This window comes from Phragmites australis, chromosome 2, assembly GCF_958298935.1.
Source record: "Phragmites australis chromosome 2, lpPhrAust1.1, whole genome shotgun sequence".
Classification (NCBI taxonomy): domain Eukaryota; kingdom Viridiplantae; phylum Streptophyta; class Magnoliopsida; order Poales; family Poaceae; genus Phragmites; species Phragmites australis.
This window is the reverse complement of record NC_084922.1, coordinates 4277715-4296751: the sequence shown is the minus strand read 5'-3', so window position 1 is coordinate 4296751 and position 19037 is coordinate 4277715. Positions and strand designations below refer to the sequence as shown.

Below are 19037 nucleotides of genomic sequence, written 5' to 3'. Positions count from 1 at the left end.
GTGCCATCCCTTCCGGGGCACGCCACTGTCGGCGAGTATTTAAGAGGAGCCGGCGGACGCGGACACTCTCTCTGATTCTCTCAAGACCCCAAATCCAGACTCTCTCTCGAGGCCGGATTCGAACACTCAGAGCCAAGAAACAAGACAGAGGTTCAGTACAAGCACAGAAGCTGAGATCACTGAAGAACAAGGAGCCCGAAGCTTTAGGATAGACAAACATTCTTGTAACCAGTAACATCCCTGAGAGACATTATCGTACATACCAATATCGTTGCTACAGTCTGTATGTGGTTTTTTAAAATTCCCTAAGGTATGTTAGATTTGTCATTAGTATATGCCTATGATGGTATGAAAATTGTACCGAACATGACACTGTCGTTGTTAGAGTCGTTCCTTGCCCCATCGGTGCTTCGCACAATTTAACATTTCAATATTATAAACGTATTTCACTGCTATTTACCATCCCATTAAAAATGTTTCTTTTCCCAAAGAAAACAAAAACAAAAAGTTTACTTGTCAGGACACACGTGTTGCAGGTTTGTAGGCTCGTACCCTCGGTCGACAACATGTCCGCAGGTACGCGGGGGTCTGTCGGCACATGGAGTGCCGACATGCCTATTTGACCGCATTTGCATGCCAACAGGTTCACGAGCCTACTACCACGTAGGTTGTCAGCACGCGGAGAATCGAAAGGCCCTAAGTCGGTACTTCGCGTACCGACATGTACTTATTTACTCATTTTACTGATTTTAGATAATATTTTTATAATTTTCTAATAAAATAATATTATTTTAAAAAATCCGTTTCGCATCTCATTTCTGAATAAATCTAGCAATTCGCACTGCGTTTTCACTGGAGAATCGACACCCGGACGGCGTCACAGGGAAGAGTGCCGGAGCTCTTTCAGAGATGACACCAGAAGGATCGGCAGTGGCGGCGGCGCCGGAGGACCGGGGGAAGCGCCCCCGTCTATACATTCCCGCGCCAGAGTCCCCGCCGTCGCCATCGGCAGCGGCGGCGTTCCCAGTCTTGGAGCCATGTCTCGTTCGGATGGGGCCTGACCCGGCGCCCGAAGACCGCGCGGCGGCCCCGCCGAGCCCCCGGCGGAAGAGGAGAAGGGAGGACTCCGGGCCGGCACTGTCGGGCCCGGAGTTCAGGCTTCCGGCGGCCAAATGGCAGTACCGGGGGACTACGACTGCGTAAGTTTCATTCTTCGCTCTTTCTTGGGCGCGCTTCGCCTGAACTAAGCTTTTGTTTTGATCTTCGTCTCTCTCCTGCAGGCCGCCCACGGGCGCCACCGAGGTTGAAGAAGCGCCGGCGCCGGCGCCAACACCCGAGCCAAGCCGGCCGGCGGAGCCAAGGCAGGCAGACGCGGCGATGGGGGTGGGGCCAGCGGACGCGGCGGACGTCGCGGGGCCAGCGGACGCGGCGGCCGAGGCAAGGAAGGCGGAAGCGGCGGCCGAGGCGAGGACGGCGGACGCAGCGGCCGAGGTGAGGACGGCGGACTCGGCGACCGTGGCAGAGCCAACGGACATGGCGGGGACGCAGCCGTCGCCCGAGCCCTCGGCGCCGGTCGAACCTACCCCGGGCATGCCGAGCCCGGGGCGGATGATGGTGCTGCAGCCTTCGGGGACCCCGAACCCCCCAGAGGAGGGTTGCGGGGAAAACAGCGCCCAACCGGCGCCCGGCAGGCCTGCCGACCCCTTCCTGGTCGTGATCGAGTGCGTCTAGGTGGCGGTCGAGCGGCTGGGCACGGCGGTGGACACGAAGGAGGATCAGCTTGCGAAGGAGTGCGCCAGGCTGGACTCAGAGAGGGCGCAGCTTACGACCGCCCGGCGCGTCTTCGAATCCCGCCTCGCCGCGCAGCGCGTCGCCAACGAGGAGGAGCGAAGCGCTATGGAGGAGGCCCGCGCGGCGGCCGCGTGGGAGCAGAAAATTTTAGAGGATACCCGCGCGGAGATCGCGTCGGAGCGGGAGGTTTTGGGGAGCGCCCACGCAGAAGCTGCGCGGGAGCGAGAAGACGCCGCCCGCCTGGCTGAGGCATCGCGGCAGAAAGCTGCCGAGGCCCTCGCCAGGGAGAGGCAAGTGCAGGAGCGGGAGGAGGCGGTAGCGAGCCGCGAGTGGGCGGAGGAGGCCCACAAAGCTGACCTGACCCTTCGGGAGAGCGAGATCGACCGGGCGTACGCCGACTTCCAGCGCTAGGCAGCGGAGCTCCAGAACACCGAAGTGGACCTCCGACTCTGGGAGGAGGACGTCGCCATCCGGGAGTTCGACGTCGAGATTACGACGGTGGACCTGGGCCCCCGGGAGGACTTGCTAACCCGCCGGGAGGGTGAGGCTGCCGAGGCGGCGGCAGCCGTCGCTACCAGGGAGGAGCAGAACGCTAAGCATGAGGCGGAGCTGACCGCCCGCGAGCGGGCTCTGTCCGAACTGGTGGCGCAGGCGAAGCAAGCCGTCGGCCCTGCACCCGACGCCGGCTCTTCTGGCGCGGCCGGGGGCCAGGGTCTCGAGGAGCAGCTGCGGACCGCGAAGGAGAAGCTCGAGGCTGCCTTTGTCGCGCGGGTCAACCTGCAGCAGATGTTGGAGGACGTACTCCGGCGGATGTGGCGGGCCGTGTCGAGGGCTGACCTTGGGCGACTCGTCGTGGACGAGAAAGGCAACGCCCTCGGACGACACGTCCTGGGACTCCAGCAAGTCTGCGAGCGCCTCGAGGCGCTGCCCTGGGCCGTCCAGGAACTTGCCGCCCGGGAAGGACGCGGCTTGGCCCAAGCGGTGGCCGAGCATGTTCTGGCCTGCTACCGGAGCAGAGACTCGAATTTCCCGCTGGAGCCAGCGCGGGAAGGAGTAGTCGAAGCCGAGGGAGAGGCCGCCCGGGAAGCGGTTCGGAACACCGCTGCCGAGGTGGCGGCCGGTTTCTGGCTGGAAGTGCCACCGCCGCCAGCCCCCGGGAATGGCCAAGACGACTCCGACGCCGACTCTGCCTCCGATTAGGCTTTTGTAGTAGTTTCCTCTTCTTTTATTTTTGTCTTTGACTTGATGTAAATACGGGAGTGATCCCTTAAAAATGCTTGTATTCCCTTTGTAAATATAATGGAAGCTTTTCTTTGGGCTCGCAACTCCGATATTCTTGAGTACTTATCGTTTCTTCTGAGTGTTTGACGTTGTTTCTGATGTTCTGCCTTGATGCCCCGAGGAGTACTTAGTTGGTTTGATCCGACCTTTCCATCCCCGAGAACGAAGTCGTCCCGATCATCCTTCTCGGCGCGTTCAGCCCCCGAGCCCTCGCGAGTCCGCATCGGCTAAGTCAAAGGACAAAGACACGAACTTCCTTGCTCGGGAGATAGGTCGATCCAGCACGGAGCACGCCATGGCCGATGAACACTTTTTCACCTTGCGACCACTCAGTCAGCAGACCGGAGACACGTGCGGGCGGAAATGCGACCAAGAGTCCCCATGGTTCGGTGGTGCCTGAGCTTAAGACGGACCGAACCGAGCACCGACAGCCCGCCCCTGAGGCCTAGGCTCCGGACTACTCGAGTGGCTCGAGCGATAGGATTACCCAGGGCGCCCAGGGACTCGGTAGTGCTCAGGGTCCTTAAAAGCAGACCGAACACCACGACCACCATGAAAGACTTCGATCAGACATTACCGCACGCACGGTGCACCTTTCTGCGGACCGTTCTGTCGTTCTAGGAAAAAGTGGACACACGGTAGGGTTTTGTGTGCGAGGAGACCATCTCACCGGGCAAATAAAATGCGAGGGCCCCCGAGGATGACTCGGGAACAAAATATTATTGATCGTAAATTCGTCTGAATTTAACCACTCATCGGACAACTGTCGGTCTTTCGGCCAATCCGATCCAGGAGGGGCGTGCGCTCCGAGCTCGGGGTGCCCGGGGACTTGGTTCCCGCAGCCGGGGCGCCCGAGCATCAAGGGGCACGCGAGGAGCCCGGGGTTGGGTGATCTCGACCACTCGTGCTTAAGCGGTAGGACCACCTGGGGACCCTTGGGGCCGAGCAGCGACCTAGGTATCAAGGCCCTCACGGTCGAGCTGCCTTTGCTTCGATTGTCGATCTGTGACTTAAGAGAGAATGGAGAAAATCCTTGTTTGGTGCGCTCTGTTAGTGCGGTACTTGCTATAGACTGCTCTCGTTTTCGACTCGAGACCTCTCGAATACCCAGACCGGCGGACAAGAGCAGGTAGAGGCATAACCCAGAGGTCCTATGGTTCGGTGGCGCCCGGGTATGACAGACCAGACCGAGCACCGACAGCCCGCCCCTGGGGCCTAGGCTCCGGACTACTCGAGCAGCTCGAGCGATAGGATTACCTAGAGCGCCCAGGGACTCGGTAGTGCCCGGGAGATCCACCACGACACCGAACACCATAGCCTACCACATCAGACGTAAGCCAGCGGCAACTGCCCGTGCGCATACCGATCGGGATTCTTTTATCAGCGGGGAAAATGAGAGAGCGAACTTTTCTCGCACAATCGAGCATCTCATCAGACAGGTTAAACATATGGAATCCAGAAAAATGAAATTGACACACGATTGCACATTAACATTTATACTGAATTGACAATTTTTACAAGGTTGGGTGACTTACCCAGCTAGTGGTAGCCCCCGGTCAACTTGGGCGGGGGGGGGAGGGGGGGGGGGGAAGCCCCCGGCCTGGTTGACTTGAGCCGCGAGCATGGCCATCTACGGGTAGAACCTGCGTAGGTGCTCGATGTTCCACGGGTTGGAAAGCGGCTGCCCGTCTTCTGCCGCCAACCTGAAAGAACCTTCTCGCGGGACCCCGATCACGGTGAAGGGACCTTCCCACATAGGGGACAGCTTATTCTTTCCTTCGCATGACTGGACGCGTCGGAGAACTAGGTCCCCCACCTCGAAGGACCGTGCCCGGACGTGGCGCTGGTGATAGCGCCGCAGGCTTTGCTGGTAGCGGGCTACTCGGACGACGGCGCGCCGCCGGCGCTCTTCCAAGTAGTCGACGTCATCGCGCCTCTGCTGCTCCTGCTCACCCTCAGAGTATGCAAGCACCCGAGGGGAGCCTAGAGTGAGCTCGGAGGGGAGGACCGCCTCAGCGCCATACACGAGGAAGAAAGGAGTCTCCCCGGTAGCGCGGCTTGGCGTGGTCCGGTTAGCCAATAACACGGCGGGTAACTCATCCACCCATCCCTTCCCGTGCTTTGCGAGCACGTTATAGGTCCGGGTTTTGAGGCCCTTCAGTATCTCCGCATTGGCGCGCTCAACTTGCCCGTTACTCCGGGGATGAGCGACGGAGGCGAATCAGAGCTTGATGCCGAGGTATTCGCAGTAGTCCCGGAACAGGGCACTAGTGAACTGAGTGCCGTTGTCGGTGATGATCCAGTTCGAGACACCAAAGTGACTGGTGATGCCGCAGATAAATTAGAGCGCCGTGTTCTTGGTCACCTTGATTACTGGGACCGCCTCCGGCCACTTGGTGAACTTGTCGATGGCGACGTAGAGGTACTCATAGCCCCCGATTGCTCGGGGGAATGGACCCAGAATATCCAGCCCCCAGACCGCGAAAGGCCATGACAGGGGGATGGTGTGGAGAGCCTGAGCTGGCTAGTGAATCTGCTTTGCGTGGAACTGGCACACTCTACAGTGTCGAACCAGCTCGGAAGCATCCTGGAGGGCTGTAGGCCAGTAGAAACCTTGCCGGAAGGCCTTTCCGACCAGCGTGCGGAACGATGAATGGCCATCGCACTCGCCCTCGTGGATCTCAGCGAGGAGCTCGCCGCCTTCTGCCCGGGAGATGCATTTCAGGAGGATGCCTCCTGCGCTACGCCGGTAGAGATCCCCATCTACTATGGCATAGCGTTTGGACTGCCGAGCAACTCTTTCGGTAAACGCCTCATCCCCAGGAAGGAACTTTTCCTTCAAGTACCCTCGGATGTCGTCCATCCACGAGGCATCTTGAGAACATTCAGCAAGTGCAGCGCACTCGCCGGACGGCAGCACCCTGACGAGGCTTCCCACTGAGGGCACCGCCGGGGTCCCCTGAATTGAGTTCGAGGTTTCCCCTTCGTCCTGTTCGGCAGGCAAGACGGAAGGCCGTGTAAGTCTTTCTTCAAAAACTCTGGCAGGGACGCGCGCACAGGAGGAGGCCAGGCGGGAGAGCTCGTCGGCCAGAGCGTTGTCGCGGCGAGGGATGTACCGCAATTCCAGGCCGTTGAAGCGCCTCTCCAGCTTCCTGACTGCTGCCACGTACGCCGTCATTTGAGGATCCGTGCACTGATACTCTTTGGATACCTGGTTGATCACCAGCTGGGAGTCTCCCTTGACCAGGAGGCGACGGATCCCGAGGCCCACCGCGTCTCGGAGGCCGGCGATGAGGCCTTCATATTCCGCCATGTTGTTGGATGCGCGGAACTGTAGCTGCACGACGTACCGGAGTTCTTCACCCGTTGGGGAGGTGAGAACCACTCCGGCCCCCGCGCCTTTCAGCGAGAGGGAACTGTCGAAGTGCATGATCCAGTACCCAGGCGTATTGTGCCCGGGATATGCAGAAGTCTCTTCTGGGATGACCTTGGGGACGGGTGTCCACTCCGCCACGAAATCAGAGAGCGCCTGGCTTTTGATTGCCTGGCGACTGACAAAGTGCAGGTCGAATTCCGCCAGCTCCACTGCCCACTTGACGACGTGCCCGGTGCCTTCTCGGTTCTGGAGGATGGGCCCCAGTGGATATGTGGTAACCACCGAGACCTTGTGCGCTTGAAAGTAGTGGCGCAGCTTCCGGGAAGCGATGAGCACGGTGTAGAGCAGCTTCTGAGCCTGGGGGTACCTTGCTTTGGCCTCCCGGAGGACTTCACTGACGAAGTACACCGGTCGTTGTACCCGACTGGCCCGGACCGCGGCCTCACCCGAGGGGCTGTCGCAGCCCCCAGGCTCGGCGGCGTGGTCGGGGCTGTCCAGGTGCTCGGGCTCGACTCCCTGGTCGGGAGGAACCGAGTGCTCGGGCTCGACCCCCTGCTCGGGGGGAGCCAAGTGCTCGGGCTCGACCCCCTGCTCGGGGGGAGCCGCGAGGACTGGGGAGTGCCCGGGGGCGGCCGGGAGCTGAGACCCAGCACCTGGCCCCGCGCACTCGTCGCGCTCCACCACCAGCACCATGCTTACGACCTGAGGAGTGGCCGATACATAAAGTAGTAGTGGCTCGCCTTCGGATGGAGCCACCAGCACGGGCGGTGAGGTGAGGTACTTCTTCAAATTGCGGAAGGCCTGCTCGGCCTCCGGTGTCCAGTCGAAATGACCGGTCTTCTTCAAGAGCTTGAAAAGGGGGAGCCCCCGCTCTCCAAGTTTGGAGATGAAACGCCCGAGGGCCGCCATGCAGCCGGCGAGACGCTGGACCTCCTTGAGTCGAGCCGAAGGTCGTATCTGCTCGATGGCCCGGATCTTCTCTGGATTGACCTCGATTCCTCGGCTGGAAACCAAGAAACCGAGGAGCTTGTCCGCGGGTACCCCTAAGACACACTTCTCGGGGTTGAGCTTTAGGCGGGTAGTGCGGAGACTGTTGAAAGTCTCGGCAAGGTCGTCGAGCAGGGTGGCGCGGTCTCGGGACTTGACCACGAGATCATCGATGTACGCCTCGACGTTGCGGCCAACCTGCGAATCAAGGGTAATGCGAATGGCGCGCTGGAAAGAAGACCCAGCATTGCGCAAACCAAAAGGCATAGACATATAACAATAAGTCCCCACCGGGGTGGTAAAAGTAGTTTTTTTCTTTGTCCTCTACGGCCATGCGGATCTGGTGATACCCAGAGTTTGCATCTAAAAAATATAAAAGATCACATCCCGCAGTTGCATCTACAATTTGATCTATGCGGGGCAAGGGAAAAGGATCTTTAGGGCAAGCCTTATTTAGGTCGGTGTAATCCACACACATGCGGAGCTTGCCGTTGGCCTTCGGGACGATAACTAGATTCACCAGCCACTCGGGGTGGAGGACCTCTCAGATAAATCCGGCGTCGAGGAGCTTGCTGACCTGCTCCCGGATGAATTCCTGGCGCTCGGGCGCCTGTCGCCGGACTTTCTGCTTCACCAGGCGCGCGTCCGGGCGCACAGCCAAGTGGTGCTCAATCACCTCCCTAGGGATCCCGGGCATGTCGGACGGTTGCCAGGCAAACACGTCGGCGTTAGCCCGGAGGAAGGTGACGAGCGCGCTTTCCTATTTACCGCCCAGGTCACCGCCGATTCGGACGACCTGGGAAGCGTCTTCGCCCACCACGACCTCCTTCATAGGAACAGAGGCGTCGGCGGCGAGTCGGGGTTTGGATGAAGAGGGTCCCGGGCCCCCTGGGCAGCCTTCGACCTCGGCTTGGGCTGAGACCAAAGCCATGTACGACTGCTCGGCGCAGGAAACGGCGTCACCGGAGTCGGCAGTCACGGAGATGGGGCCTGCTGGGCCCGGCATCTTAACCGTGAGATACGCATAATGCGCGGCCAACATGAATTTGGCGAGCGCCGGGCGCCCGAGAATGGCGTTGTAGGGGAGGGGGAGCTCCGCAACGTCGAAGAGGACGTTTTCCGTGCGGAAGTTGTCCCGACTCCCGAAGGTCACGGGTAACTCGACCTGCCCGAGGGGCAGGGAGTGCCCGGGTGTCACTCCGCAGAATGGAAGCGATGGATTTAGGCGCCTGGAGGACACATGCAGCTTTTCGAATGCCTCCTTGGAGAGGAGGTTGAGGCCTGCGCCCCCATCAATCAGCACCCTGCCGACCTTGACATTGCAGATGGTGGGGGACACTACCAAAGGTAGTCGCCCCACACCTGCAGTACTGGAGGGGTGGTCGGCTATACTGAACATGATCGGAGCGTCCGACGACCTCAGGGGCCTGGCGGCCTCTTCGCTCGGGGTTGCCGAGCACACCTCGCGCCGCATGGTCTTGATGCCACGCCGCGAGGAAGGCGTGTAGGCGCCTCCGTCGATGAAGGCGATGGTATGCTCGGGTTCCTGGAAGCCGAGCTCGGTGTTGCCGGGGGCGGCCTCAGCATCGCCTCCCCCGCGGGACTCGTCGCGCTCCCGCTGGCGCTGCTCGACGAGGCCTTTGACCGTACGACACTCCGTGAGATCGTGCCATCTGGTCTGGTGTATGGGGCACCATTTGCCTGGCTCGGGCCCCGCGGGAGCGGAGGCCCTCGCTGGAGCAGGAGCCCGGGCGGGAGCCGGGGCTCTTGCTGGAGCTGGCGCCCTTGCAGGTGCCGGGGCCCTTGCGGGAGCTGGAGCCCTAGGAGGGGCCCTAGCCGAGGCCCTCGCGGGCGCAGGCCATCTGTCGGCGGCCGCCCGGCGTTCTTGCCGGCGGTCGGGCTCTTGGTCGGGCTCTTGAGCCGGCCTATGGACGGGGCCCTGGGCCGGCTCGACAGGAGCGGCCTCGCGCTTTCTTCTCTTTTTCTTTTCCCTCCTGTCAGAGCGGGAAAAACTTGGCTGGTCGGCGGCGGGGCACTCGGGGTGCGGAGCATGCCACGCCCGGGCATCCGCCGCCTTGGCGCACTTGTCGGCCAGTGCGAAGAGTTCCGCAGTGGTCTCGATTTCATGCGTACCTAGCTTTTCGAGCATCCGCTCATCGCGAACGTCCTGCCGGAAGGCGATGATGACAACGTGAGGGGCTATCCGCGGGATGGTGTTGCGGACCTGGCTGAAGCGCTGGATAAAGCGCCACAGCGTCTCCCCCTCCTGCTGCTTGACGGCATGGAGGTCGCACTCCAAGCCGGGGCGCGTGAACGTGCCCTGAAAATTAGCCACAAACTGGTGGCAGAGGTCATCCCAGGAGCTAATAGATCCTGGGGGTAAGTTCATGAGCCAAGAGCGGGCGGAGCCCCTCAAGGCAACATGGAAATAATTTGCCATCACCTTTTCACTGCCTCCGGCCGCCTGGACGGCCGTAGTGTAGATTTGGAGGAACTCGACGGGGTCGATGGACCCGTCGTACTTCTCCGGCAGCTCAGGGCGGAACTTGGAGGGCCATTTTACCTGACGGAGCTCAGTAGTGAAGGCACGACAACCGGTGCCGTACCCCGTGGCGCGGGCAGCGCTCCTTGGCGGAGAACGCCGGCGAGCTGAGGAATCCTCGCGGTCGTGGGCCGGAAAAGAGGAAGCTTGGTCCTCAGCCTCGGCCTCCTGCCGGGTCTCCCGCTGGCGCTCGAGGGTGACGCGCGGATCTTCGTGGCCCCTCCGCTCGTTGAGGCGCAAGCGGAGGTCCTGGGCTTCGGACGCGTCCAGGGGGGTGGCGCTCCGCCTGGAGGCCCCTCGGCCTATGCGAACGTTGCCCGTTGATGGGCCGGTTCGGGTGGCGCCACGCTGGGTGGTGGCGCGAGAATTCTCGGCCAGCACCTGGCGGCGAGCAGTGCCGACCAGGGCGGCGACTTCTTGGATCCAGCGGCCTTCCGGGGTTTTCGGAGTCGCCTGGACAGGCGGATGCCTGAAGAGAGCGTGCGCCGCAAGCAGCGCGCTCCCGTGGCCGGCCTCGCTGAAAGCGAGCCTACGCCGGAGGGGCGCCCGGCGCTGTCCAGAGGCGGACCTGGCGGCCGGGGTTTCGACCACCTGCTGGGGGTCGGAAGGTGCACCGGCAGCGGCGACAGCGGCCCTGCTGGGCCCAGCGCCTTGGTCCCCTTGGGAGGGGAAAGCCGCACGTGCAGATTGCGGCTGCTGCTGGGACGCAGCAGCGGCTAAGACCTCCTGTGCGAGGGGCTGTATTTCCTCGCTGGAACTGGAGCCGGAACACTGGAGGCGGTGACCACCGGCCATTTTTTCTGTGGGAGAAAACAAACAAACAGATTCAGGGATGTTCCCCCCTACCTAGCGCGCCAGCTGTCGGAGGATTAACTCCTATCGCAGGGATCCCGAGAGACCCCTTTTTAGAGATTCGGCCGAGGGGATGATCCTGAATAAGTTCATCGGAGAAATAAATGGAGGTGGAAGTGAATGCAACGGCCAGTGGTGGGGGATGAAGACCTAGTGCAAGAAGAATAATGCACCGGAATTTAGACAGGTTCGGGCCGCACGGAAGCGTAATACACTACTCCTGTATGAATGTAATAACTGCCCTGAGGAAATCCCTCAAGGATGTTTCTGGTTACAAGAATATTTGTCTAACTAAGAGCTTGAGGCTCCTTGTTCTTGGGCAGGGACTGTGCCTTGGGTTGGTCTATGGTTCGGTTCTTGATGCTTATGTGTTCTCTTGTTCGCTTGTTGGGTCTTTCTTTCGATGGTTTGTTTTTTGGGCCCCCTTTCGGATGTATCCTTCTCTTCTGTGCTGCCGGCTCTTTTATGCACTCGCCGGCCGAGACATGCCCCGAACGGGAAGGAGGGGGGCACAAGTTTTGAGGCGCCGCGACTGGAAAAGTCGTCATCATTTCTTCTGGGTGAAGTGACCGGGGGTGGAAAACGTGGCGCACGCTCGGTCACCTGTCACCATAAACGCCCTGGCAACGGGCGCCGTAGAGCAACCCGGCGTGCCCGCCCTGTCTTGTTCCTCTGCCACAGCAGGGCGGCAGATGGAACGCCTTGATCCTGGCGATGTTATCCCGAGACACACCGGAGGATACGGGACGGGACCCGTGCAATTAATGGCCCCACGCCTCTCTGCCAAAACATGGCAGGAACTGACACCGCGGTGGGAGCAGTTGGGGATGTCAGGCCACGCACGCTCATTGAATGCGGCCTCAGACCTCTGACTGATTGACACCCCATCGGCGGGTGCCTCGGGGGTCTTTCTGAGTCGTCGGGGCACCGAGTGCTCGGGGGTACTGTTCACCTCCCCGAGCACTCTCTCCCGAGAATGCCTATCCTTGCCCTCGGGGTACTGAATGCTCGGGGGTACTGTTCACCTCCCCGAGCACCCTCTCCCGAGCACTCTTGCACGAACCTTCGGGAAACCGAGTGCTCGGGGGCTGCCACGTGCAGCCCCGAGCACTCCCTCCCGAGCACTTTTGCACAGGTCTTTCGGGAGACCGAGTGCTCGGGGGCTACCACGTGCAGCCCCGAGCACTCTCTCCCGAGCACTCAGCTCTTCTGATCGTCGGGGGACTAGGGTGCTCGGGGGTGACCGGGCACCTCCCCGAGCACTTTATTCCCGGTACTTAGACTCTGCGGATCATCGGGGAACTGGGGTGCTCGGGGACCAGGGACTGTGGCCCCGAGCACCTTCTCCCGGGACTTTGAACTTTCCTCACCCCGCAGGAGGGACCTCGCGGGATGGCGACACGTGGTGGATGGCTGGCCTGGCCTCGGGACTCAGGGACCCCCGGTTCCTGATACACCGACAGCCATTATGACAACCGAGACCGGGCGGGGGCACGTTTTCAACCCCCCCCCCCCCCCCCGTCACTTCGCGCAGCAGCCCATGATGGTTGCTTTTCCATTTATGGTGCCTTGAAATTCGTGCCATCCCTTCCGGGGCACGCCACTGTCGGCGAGTATTTAAGAGGAGCCGGCGGACGCGGACACTCTCTCTGATTCTCTCAAGACCCCGAATCCAGACTCTCTCTCGAGGCCGGATTCGAACACTCAGAGCTAAGAAACAAGACAGAGGTTCAGTACAAACACAGAAGCTGAGATCACCGAAGAACAAGAAGCCCAAAGCTCTAGGATAGACAAACATTCTTGTAACCAGTAACATCCCTGAGAGACATTATCGTACATACCAATATCGTTGCTACAGTCTGTATGTGGTTTTTTAAAATTCCCTAAGGTATGTTAGATTTGTCATTAGTATATGCCTATGATGGTATGAAAATTGTACCGAACATGACACTGTCGTTGTTAGAGTCGTTCCTTGCCCCATCGGTGCTTCGCACAATTTAACATTTCAATATTATAAACGTATTTCACTGCTATTTACCATCCCATTAAAAATGTTTCTTTTCCCAAAGAAAACAAAAACAAAAAGTTTACTTGTCAGGACACACGTGTTGCAGGTTTGTAGGCTCGTACCCTCGGTCGACAACATGTCCGCAGGTACGCGGGGGTCTGTCGGCACATGGAGTGCCGACATGCCTATTTGACCGCATTTGCATGTCAACAGGTTCACGAGCCTACTACCACGTAGGTTGTCAGCACGCGGAGTATCGAAAGGTCCTAAGTCGGTACTTCGCGTACCGACATGTACTTATTTACTCATTTTACTGATTTTAGATAATATTTTTATAATTTTCTAATAAAATAATATTATTTTAAAAAATCCGTTTCGCATCTCATTTCTGAATAAATCTAGCAATTCGCACTGCGTTTTCACTGGAGAATCGACACCCGGACGGCGTCACAGGGAAGAGTGCCGGAGCTCTTTCAGAGATGACACCAGAATATTTCCCAGCAGCATGTTCCAGTAACTTGCTGCGGTTAATTATTTTTTACACGGCTGTTCTTCTTGCTAATACTCAGCCTGATCACTGAACAGCTTAAGGTGGTGATCAGATCAGCGATAACAGATTCACAGTTGACCTGAACCAACTTAACCGCTTCTCGTTGGACGGATCAAGAATTCGGGGGGAGCACGCAAAGCGACTGAAGCATGCACATGGACGATTCAGTTTGATTCACTTACAGTACAAAGCCCTCAAAAACGACGAGCTATCAACTGCAAGTTCGCCCGGTTCCGGATCTTTCATTTTTGACACGCCAAGGGTGTGAGCGTGTGTTTGTTCTTGCAGTAGTTGGCACCGTTGTTCGAAATCCGTACTTGACCGTAGAAGGTTAAACTTGGAGGGCGGGCAGAAGGAGCAGCAGCGGGGGAAATGACAATGGACCATGTCGGGAAAGACGTCGCCGGCGACGATGCCGCGGCGAATGGACAGGATCTGGAGCAGCCTTGCCGTGATCAGGAACGGGCCGCCGATCATGTCAGCAGAGGTCTAGCCATCGGGCATCTCGTACGGGAGGTACGTGATCTGTAAAGTAACGAGCTCAGAGCTGAGATTTATTACAGCAGTTTTCAAGCTGATCTGATTAAAGAAAGCGCCGTGCCCATTAAAACTCTAATCTCTTGTAATTCTCCGTGCGCGATGGAACTGATCGATGATGGAGCGAGCAGCTGCTAGTGGAAGGCGCGGCGGCGTTCCTGGTGGTGTTCTGGTCGGGCGTGGCGGCGCTGATGCAGGAGATGTACCACACGCTGACGTTCCCCATGGTGTGCCTCGTCGTCGCGCTCACCGTGGCGTTCGTGCTCGCCTGGCTCGGCCCCGCCCACTTCAACCCCGCCGTGACCGTCACCTTCACCGTCTTCCGATACTTTCCCTGGACGAAGGTACGCCCATCGAGCGATCTCCTCGACGCCACTCTAGATTCAGGCACGCTTCACAGTGCCGCACTGTGCTCTATGCCAACTGCCTGAACTCGTGCGCTTGCAGCTGCCTCTCTACGTGATGGTTCAGCTGGGAGGCTCGGTGCTGGCCTGCCTGTCGGTGAACGGCGTCATGAAGCCGCGGGAGGAGCACTTCTACGGGACGGTCCCGATGGCCGGCCACACGAGGCTGCCGTTCCTGCTGGAGTTCCTCGGCTCCGCCGTGCTCATGGTCGTCATCGCCACCGTCTCCAGAGGCTCAGTCGTGCGTCCTCGTTCATTACTGTTCTAAATTAATCCAAGTGAGATTTGCCAAGGACTAACAGGGTCTGAATTTTTGGCTGACGATTTGTGAATGCAGAATCACAAGGTGGCAGGGCTGGCCATTGGAGCTACTGTTGGCACCCTCGGCCTCATCATTGGGTACTATCTTTTTTTTGAAAGGATAAATCCATGATATATCATGAAATAACTACCAAATCCCTAATATACTATCTATTATGATAATAACATGTTTGACCTGAATCCATATATCATTAACATAGCGATGTTATATAAGAAACACTAACAACAATTTTTGAAACTATCTTCTTGTTTGTTGAGAGAGTGCAAGTGCACCATATACGTACCAATCAAATCGATGTCGTTGCATTGCTGAGCGCATGCATGCTTGCAGGCCCGTGTCAGGAGGGTCGATGAACCCGGTGAGGACCCTGGGCCCGGCCATCGTGCTCGGCAGGTACACCTCCGTGTGGATCTACCTCGTCGCGCCCGTCTCCGGCATGCTACTCGGCGCGCTCTGCAACCGGGCCGTCAGGCGCTCCGACAGCACCCTCGCCTTCCTCTGCGGCGGCGAATTCGAAGCGGTCGCGCCCAGAACCAGAAGTGCGCTCACGCTCACGCTCACGCCGCGCGCGGCTGGAGCAGCTGTCGCATCGCAGAACTACTAGCCGCCGCCGCAGTCGATCCACGCGCTCGGTGCAACGTAGATCCGAAGGAAATAGACATCGCAGGAGAAGACGCTATAGAAATAGAAGGAACCAAATGGCTGTGTATGCTGGAGAGATCCTCTCACGTTACTTGCGTTTGTCAACGACACACGTGCAGTTAAATTAGAGAAATCGTCTCCATATACGCTGCCTCAATATTATGTCAGTCTGAGCTTGCCACGGATCTTTCCTTTTCTTTTTTGGTTCTTTCGCTAGTCTCCATTTTCTTTCTCTCTCTGTCTCTCTCTCTCTCTCTCTCTTTACTTTTTTAGAGGAAGGAAATTGTTTACAGTCCAGCCCAACCCAGCCCAAGTACGGGAGTGAAGGAAAAGGGGAACCCCACCCGGCCCGGCCCGGCCCAACTACAAAAGTGAGGCCCATTTCAGTCGAATAGCATTAACATCAACAAGCGCCGCCCCATTTATCCCCCCAAAACCCTAACCCCTCTCCTCTCCTCTCCCTTCGTTTCGTCGGCGCCGGCACGATGACCCTCCTTGCCGCCATCACCAACCCCGCCGCCACCCCCGCCGCTGCGGGCGCCCACCCCATCGTTCTCACTCCTGGTGCCGCGCCACCACCGCCGACCTCCTCCGCGCACCCCACCCCGATCCCGCCCTCCGCCTGGTCGCTCTCCCCCGCCGACCCCACCCTCGGCACCGCCGCTTCCTTCCTCGTCGCATCCCTCTCCTCCTGCTCTTCCCTCCCGCGCCTCCGCACTCTCCTCGGCTCCTTCCTCACCACGCTCTCCCAGTCCCTCTCCCTCCCGCCCCCGCCCCCGAGCCTCCCCGAGGCCATCCAGGCTCTCGCCCCCTACTTCCCCGCCGCCATCGCCTCCCTCGTCGCCTCCAGGGCGGCTCGTCTCGCCGAGCACGACGTCCTCCTTGCCCTCGCGGAGTCTCGCCTCCTCCCGCACCCGCCGCCCGACCTCATCTCCTCGCTCTCCGAGCAGGACCGCGCCGACCTCGTCTGCGCCATCCTCCGCCAGGCCGCCGATCTCCGATCCTCCGAGCTCCTCGCTGCGCTCCGCTGCTTCCTCTCGCCGGCCTCCGTGAAGGCCTACGATTCCATGGTGGACGTCAAGAACCGTTGGAATGACGCCGCGGTGCTTGCTGTCAACAGGTGCCGGGAGAAGGGCGCGGGGAAGAAGGTCAATGCCGCGGCGAGGCGGGCCGCGCTGCTGCTCATGATGGGCCACGACGGTTTCACCTCACCTGAAGTGTGCCTGCATTACCTGTTTGCGTCGGGGAATGTGGACTCTATCGTGCTTGGTGCTGCCGTGGCCGAGCTCGATGGCGGGGAGGTGGTCAGGCTGATGAGGTACCTCAACAAGTGGATTGAGAAGTACAGGAGGTTCCCAGAGGCGCAGGCGTCTCCCGAGGCTGCGGGGATGCTCGGATTGGAGCAGTGTGACAGTGTGCCATCGTTTGGAGCGTTGGCCAGGGTGCTGGGAGTGGTGCTGGACAATCATTTCTCCCATCTTGTTTTGAATGCGGATATGCGGGAGGACTTGAGGGCTGCGGATGTGATGGTGAGGGAGCTGGCTGCGGAGGCCGAGTCTTCTGGGCCTATCTTGGACTTGCTTCGCAGACTTCGACAAGATAAGTGAGATTAAAATGTGCTCAAATCTATTTACGTTTAGTAGTTCTGATGCTGGTGTGCGAAAGTTTTGATTGTTTTGCTGCTTCGCAGTGATGAGTTATGTGTTCTGATATCGATTATTAAAGTATAACAATACATCTTTTGTTCGAAAACTGATGTATTCAGGTTGGTGATCCTATGATTCCCAACTTTGTTTGTATGATGTGCTACGTTAGTTAAGCGGATGTGTAATACTAACATTTGCAATCCTATCCGATAGATCCAAACATGTTCTGTAGCAGTTAGCCTCCTGGAATTTCGTAGGAAATAATGAGAGGTCTCAATTATGAACCAATCCAAGGCCCAAGCAGAAATCCTTAATTGAGCGGTGCAGTGCATGACTTAGCAAAGTGTATCAAGCATAACTTATTCCCGTGGCTCTCTTCCATAGTCCTGTGACAGATTTGCTGCTTATTTGCTACAATTGTTCCCTTTTCTGGATGCAACTTATGTGATTAAGCTTATCATGATTGAGAAGCCTCGGTCTTGTGCATCAAATTGAATAATTCCTAGACTTAACTTCTTCTGAAATTCGGGATAGAGTGAGAGTGAAATGAACTGGTTCTGCATCTATTCTGTGAGCCACATCAATGGTCAATAGAGTCAGAACTCAGGACCTTGCGGACCATGTGCTGTGAAATAGAAAATACAATGACAGGAATACATAAGCTTTTCCATAAGCTATGCTATATTGATAAAATTGTTCGTAAATAGTTCTTCAAGACATCAAGTATTGACGACTTTATGTTTTATGCAAGAAGTGGCACTTCAATCCTCTCTTATAAAGAGTCACTTGTGCACCAATCTGAATAAACCCACACCCAGCTGTTCGGTCAATATCTTAAGTACATTTATCTGATCTTAGTGGTAACTCTGAAGAGTGCATTTGTTTTTTTTGTTGGTTACATCTTGAAACTCTGTTCCTCATCGGGTATAACCAGTTTCGCCTAGGATTGGAAGAAATGATTTGACCAAGGAGGCAATGGCTTGCAAAAGTTTGTCAACCATCCAAATGAGTGTTTAAATTTTTCAGGCTAGCTAAATTTTTGGCAAGGTTTGTTTGGGCACAAATCTTCTTCCAGTAGATATCTGCATGTACACAACCTTTTGCTTATGCTTTATGGTTCCTTACTCTATATACTTAGGATCATATCATAAGTTCTCATCAACTTGGACCTTTGTTGTAGTCTTCACTACTCATGCGGTGTTTGAGAAAACTGCTTTGCACTTGTGTATCGACCTGAATAACTGTCTCCTGTTCAGTTAACATCTTAAAGTTACCTTCAGGCTTCATCTGACCTTAATGTTCTGAAGTGCTCATTTATTTGTTCTCCCTCTCCGGGTGTATCCAATTTGGCCAAGGATTAGTGAGTGGGATATGAATAATGACCAAGGAGGCATGGGCTTCCAAAATTTCGCAACCATCTAAATGAACTCTAGGACTAGCCAACTTTTGGTAAGGTTGGTTTAGGACATACTAAAACATAGCCTTAATCTTTTTCTCTATAGATTTCGGCATGTACATGACCTTTCTCCTTATGTTTTGTGGTTCCTCACTCTATACATATCTTTGGTCGTCAACTTGGACCTATGTTACAGTCTTCACCAATTTCTTTCCATATTGGTAATTGTTAGGGTATCTTCCTCTATTTTTTTACATCCACTGTAAATCGCATTCCTGGAAGCTTTTGACAAGGTCAGAGCTGCCTATTTGTCGCCCATCCATCAGCCAGTTTTTCCTCTACTTCCATGATAGCTTAAAATGTTGCACTAGAGTTTAGAGATTACAAGTCTATGGTAAATGCTTGAAATCATCACGTAATCTTCCGTTTTTATGTAAATTGCGCACAGCTGTGCGAAGGTGTGCAATGCTGAATTCTCAATTTGAAATGTAAAAGGTGGTCATTGGGACAACTTGATGCCGATTCACATGATAGAGAAGACAAAGGAAGCACAACGTATCTCTTTCATTTGAGGAAGTCTTCAGCGTTGGCTGCTATGCCACATATCTGTTTCCTTTTCTGCTGCCCGTGGCACTAGCCTTGTGTTGCATTCCTGGTAACTATGGTTAGCTCAGCATAGAAAATGTAAAGAAGCGTCTCTTTT

The 19037-nt window shown here is 57.0% G+C and overlaps 2 protein-coding genes across 2 annotated transcripts; both read left to right on the top strand.

Moving 5' to 3' along the window:
- The first annotated feature begins 13548 nt into the window (after positions 1-13548).
- On the top strand, positions 13549-15329 carry LOC133909772 (aquaporin NIP4-1-like). The gene is made up of 5 exons (XM_062352327.1): positions 13549-13903; positions 14056-14268; positions 14372-14569; positions 14666-14727; positions 14981-15329. Exons 1-5 carry the CDS (start codon positions 13760-13762, stop codon positions 15252-15254), a joined length of 891 nt encoding a protein of 296 aa, XP_062208311.1. The 5' UTR covers positions 13549-13759; the 3' UTR covers positions 15255-15329.
- Positions 15330-15717: 388 nt separating this feature from the next.
- On the top strand, positions 15718-17226 carry LOC133895410 (uncharacterized). The gene has a single exon (XM_062335711.1). The coding sequence runs from the start codon at positions 15778-15780 to the stop codon at positions 16897-16899; it is 1122 nt and encodes a 373-aa protein (XP_062191695.1). The 5' UTR covers positions 15718-15777; the 3' UTR covers positions 16900-17226.
- The last annotated feature ends 1811 nt before the right edge of the window (positions 17227-19037 follow it).

What these genes read in the sequence shown, in the direction of transcription:
- LOC133909772 (XM_062352327.1), top strand. Translation starts at nt 13,760, where the DNA reads ATGACAATGGACCATGTCGGGAAAGACGTCGCCGGCGACGATGCCGCG. An exon ending in TCGGGCATCTCGTACGGGAG is followed by an intron (nt 13,904 to 14,055) that starts GTACGTGATCTG and finishes TGGAGCGAGCAG; the next exon opens with CTGCTAGTGGAAGGCGCGGC. An exon ending in CCGTCTCCAGAGGCTCAGTC is followed by an intron (nt 14,570 to 14,665) that starts GTGCGTCCTCGT and finishes TTGTGAATGCAG; the next exon opens with AATCACAAGGTGGCAGGGCT.
- LOC133895410 (XM_062335711.1), top strand. Translation starts at nt 15,778, where the DNA reads ATGACCCTCCTTGCCGCCATCACCAACCCCGCCGCCACCCCCGCCGCT.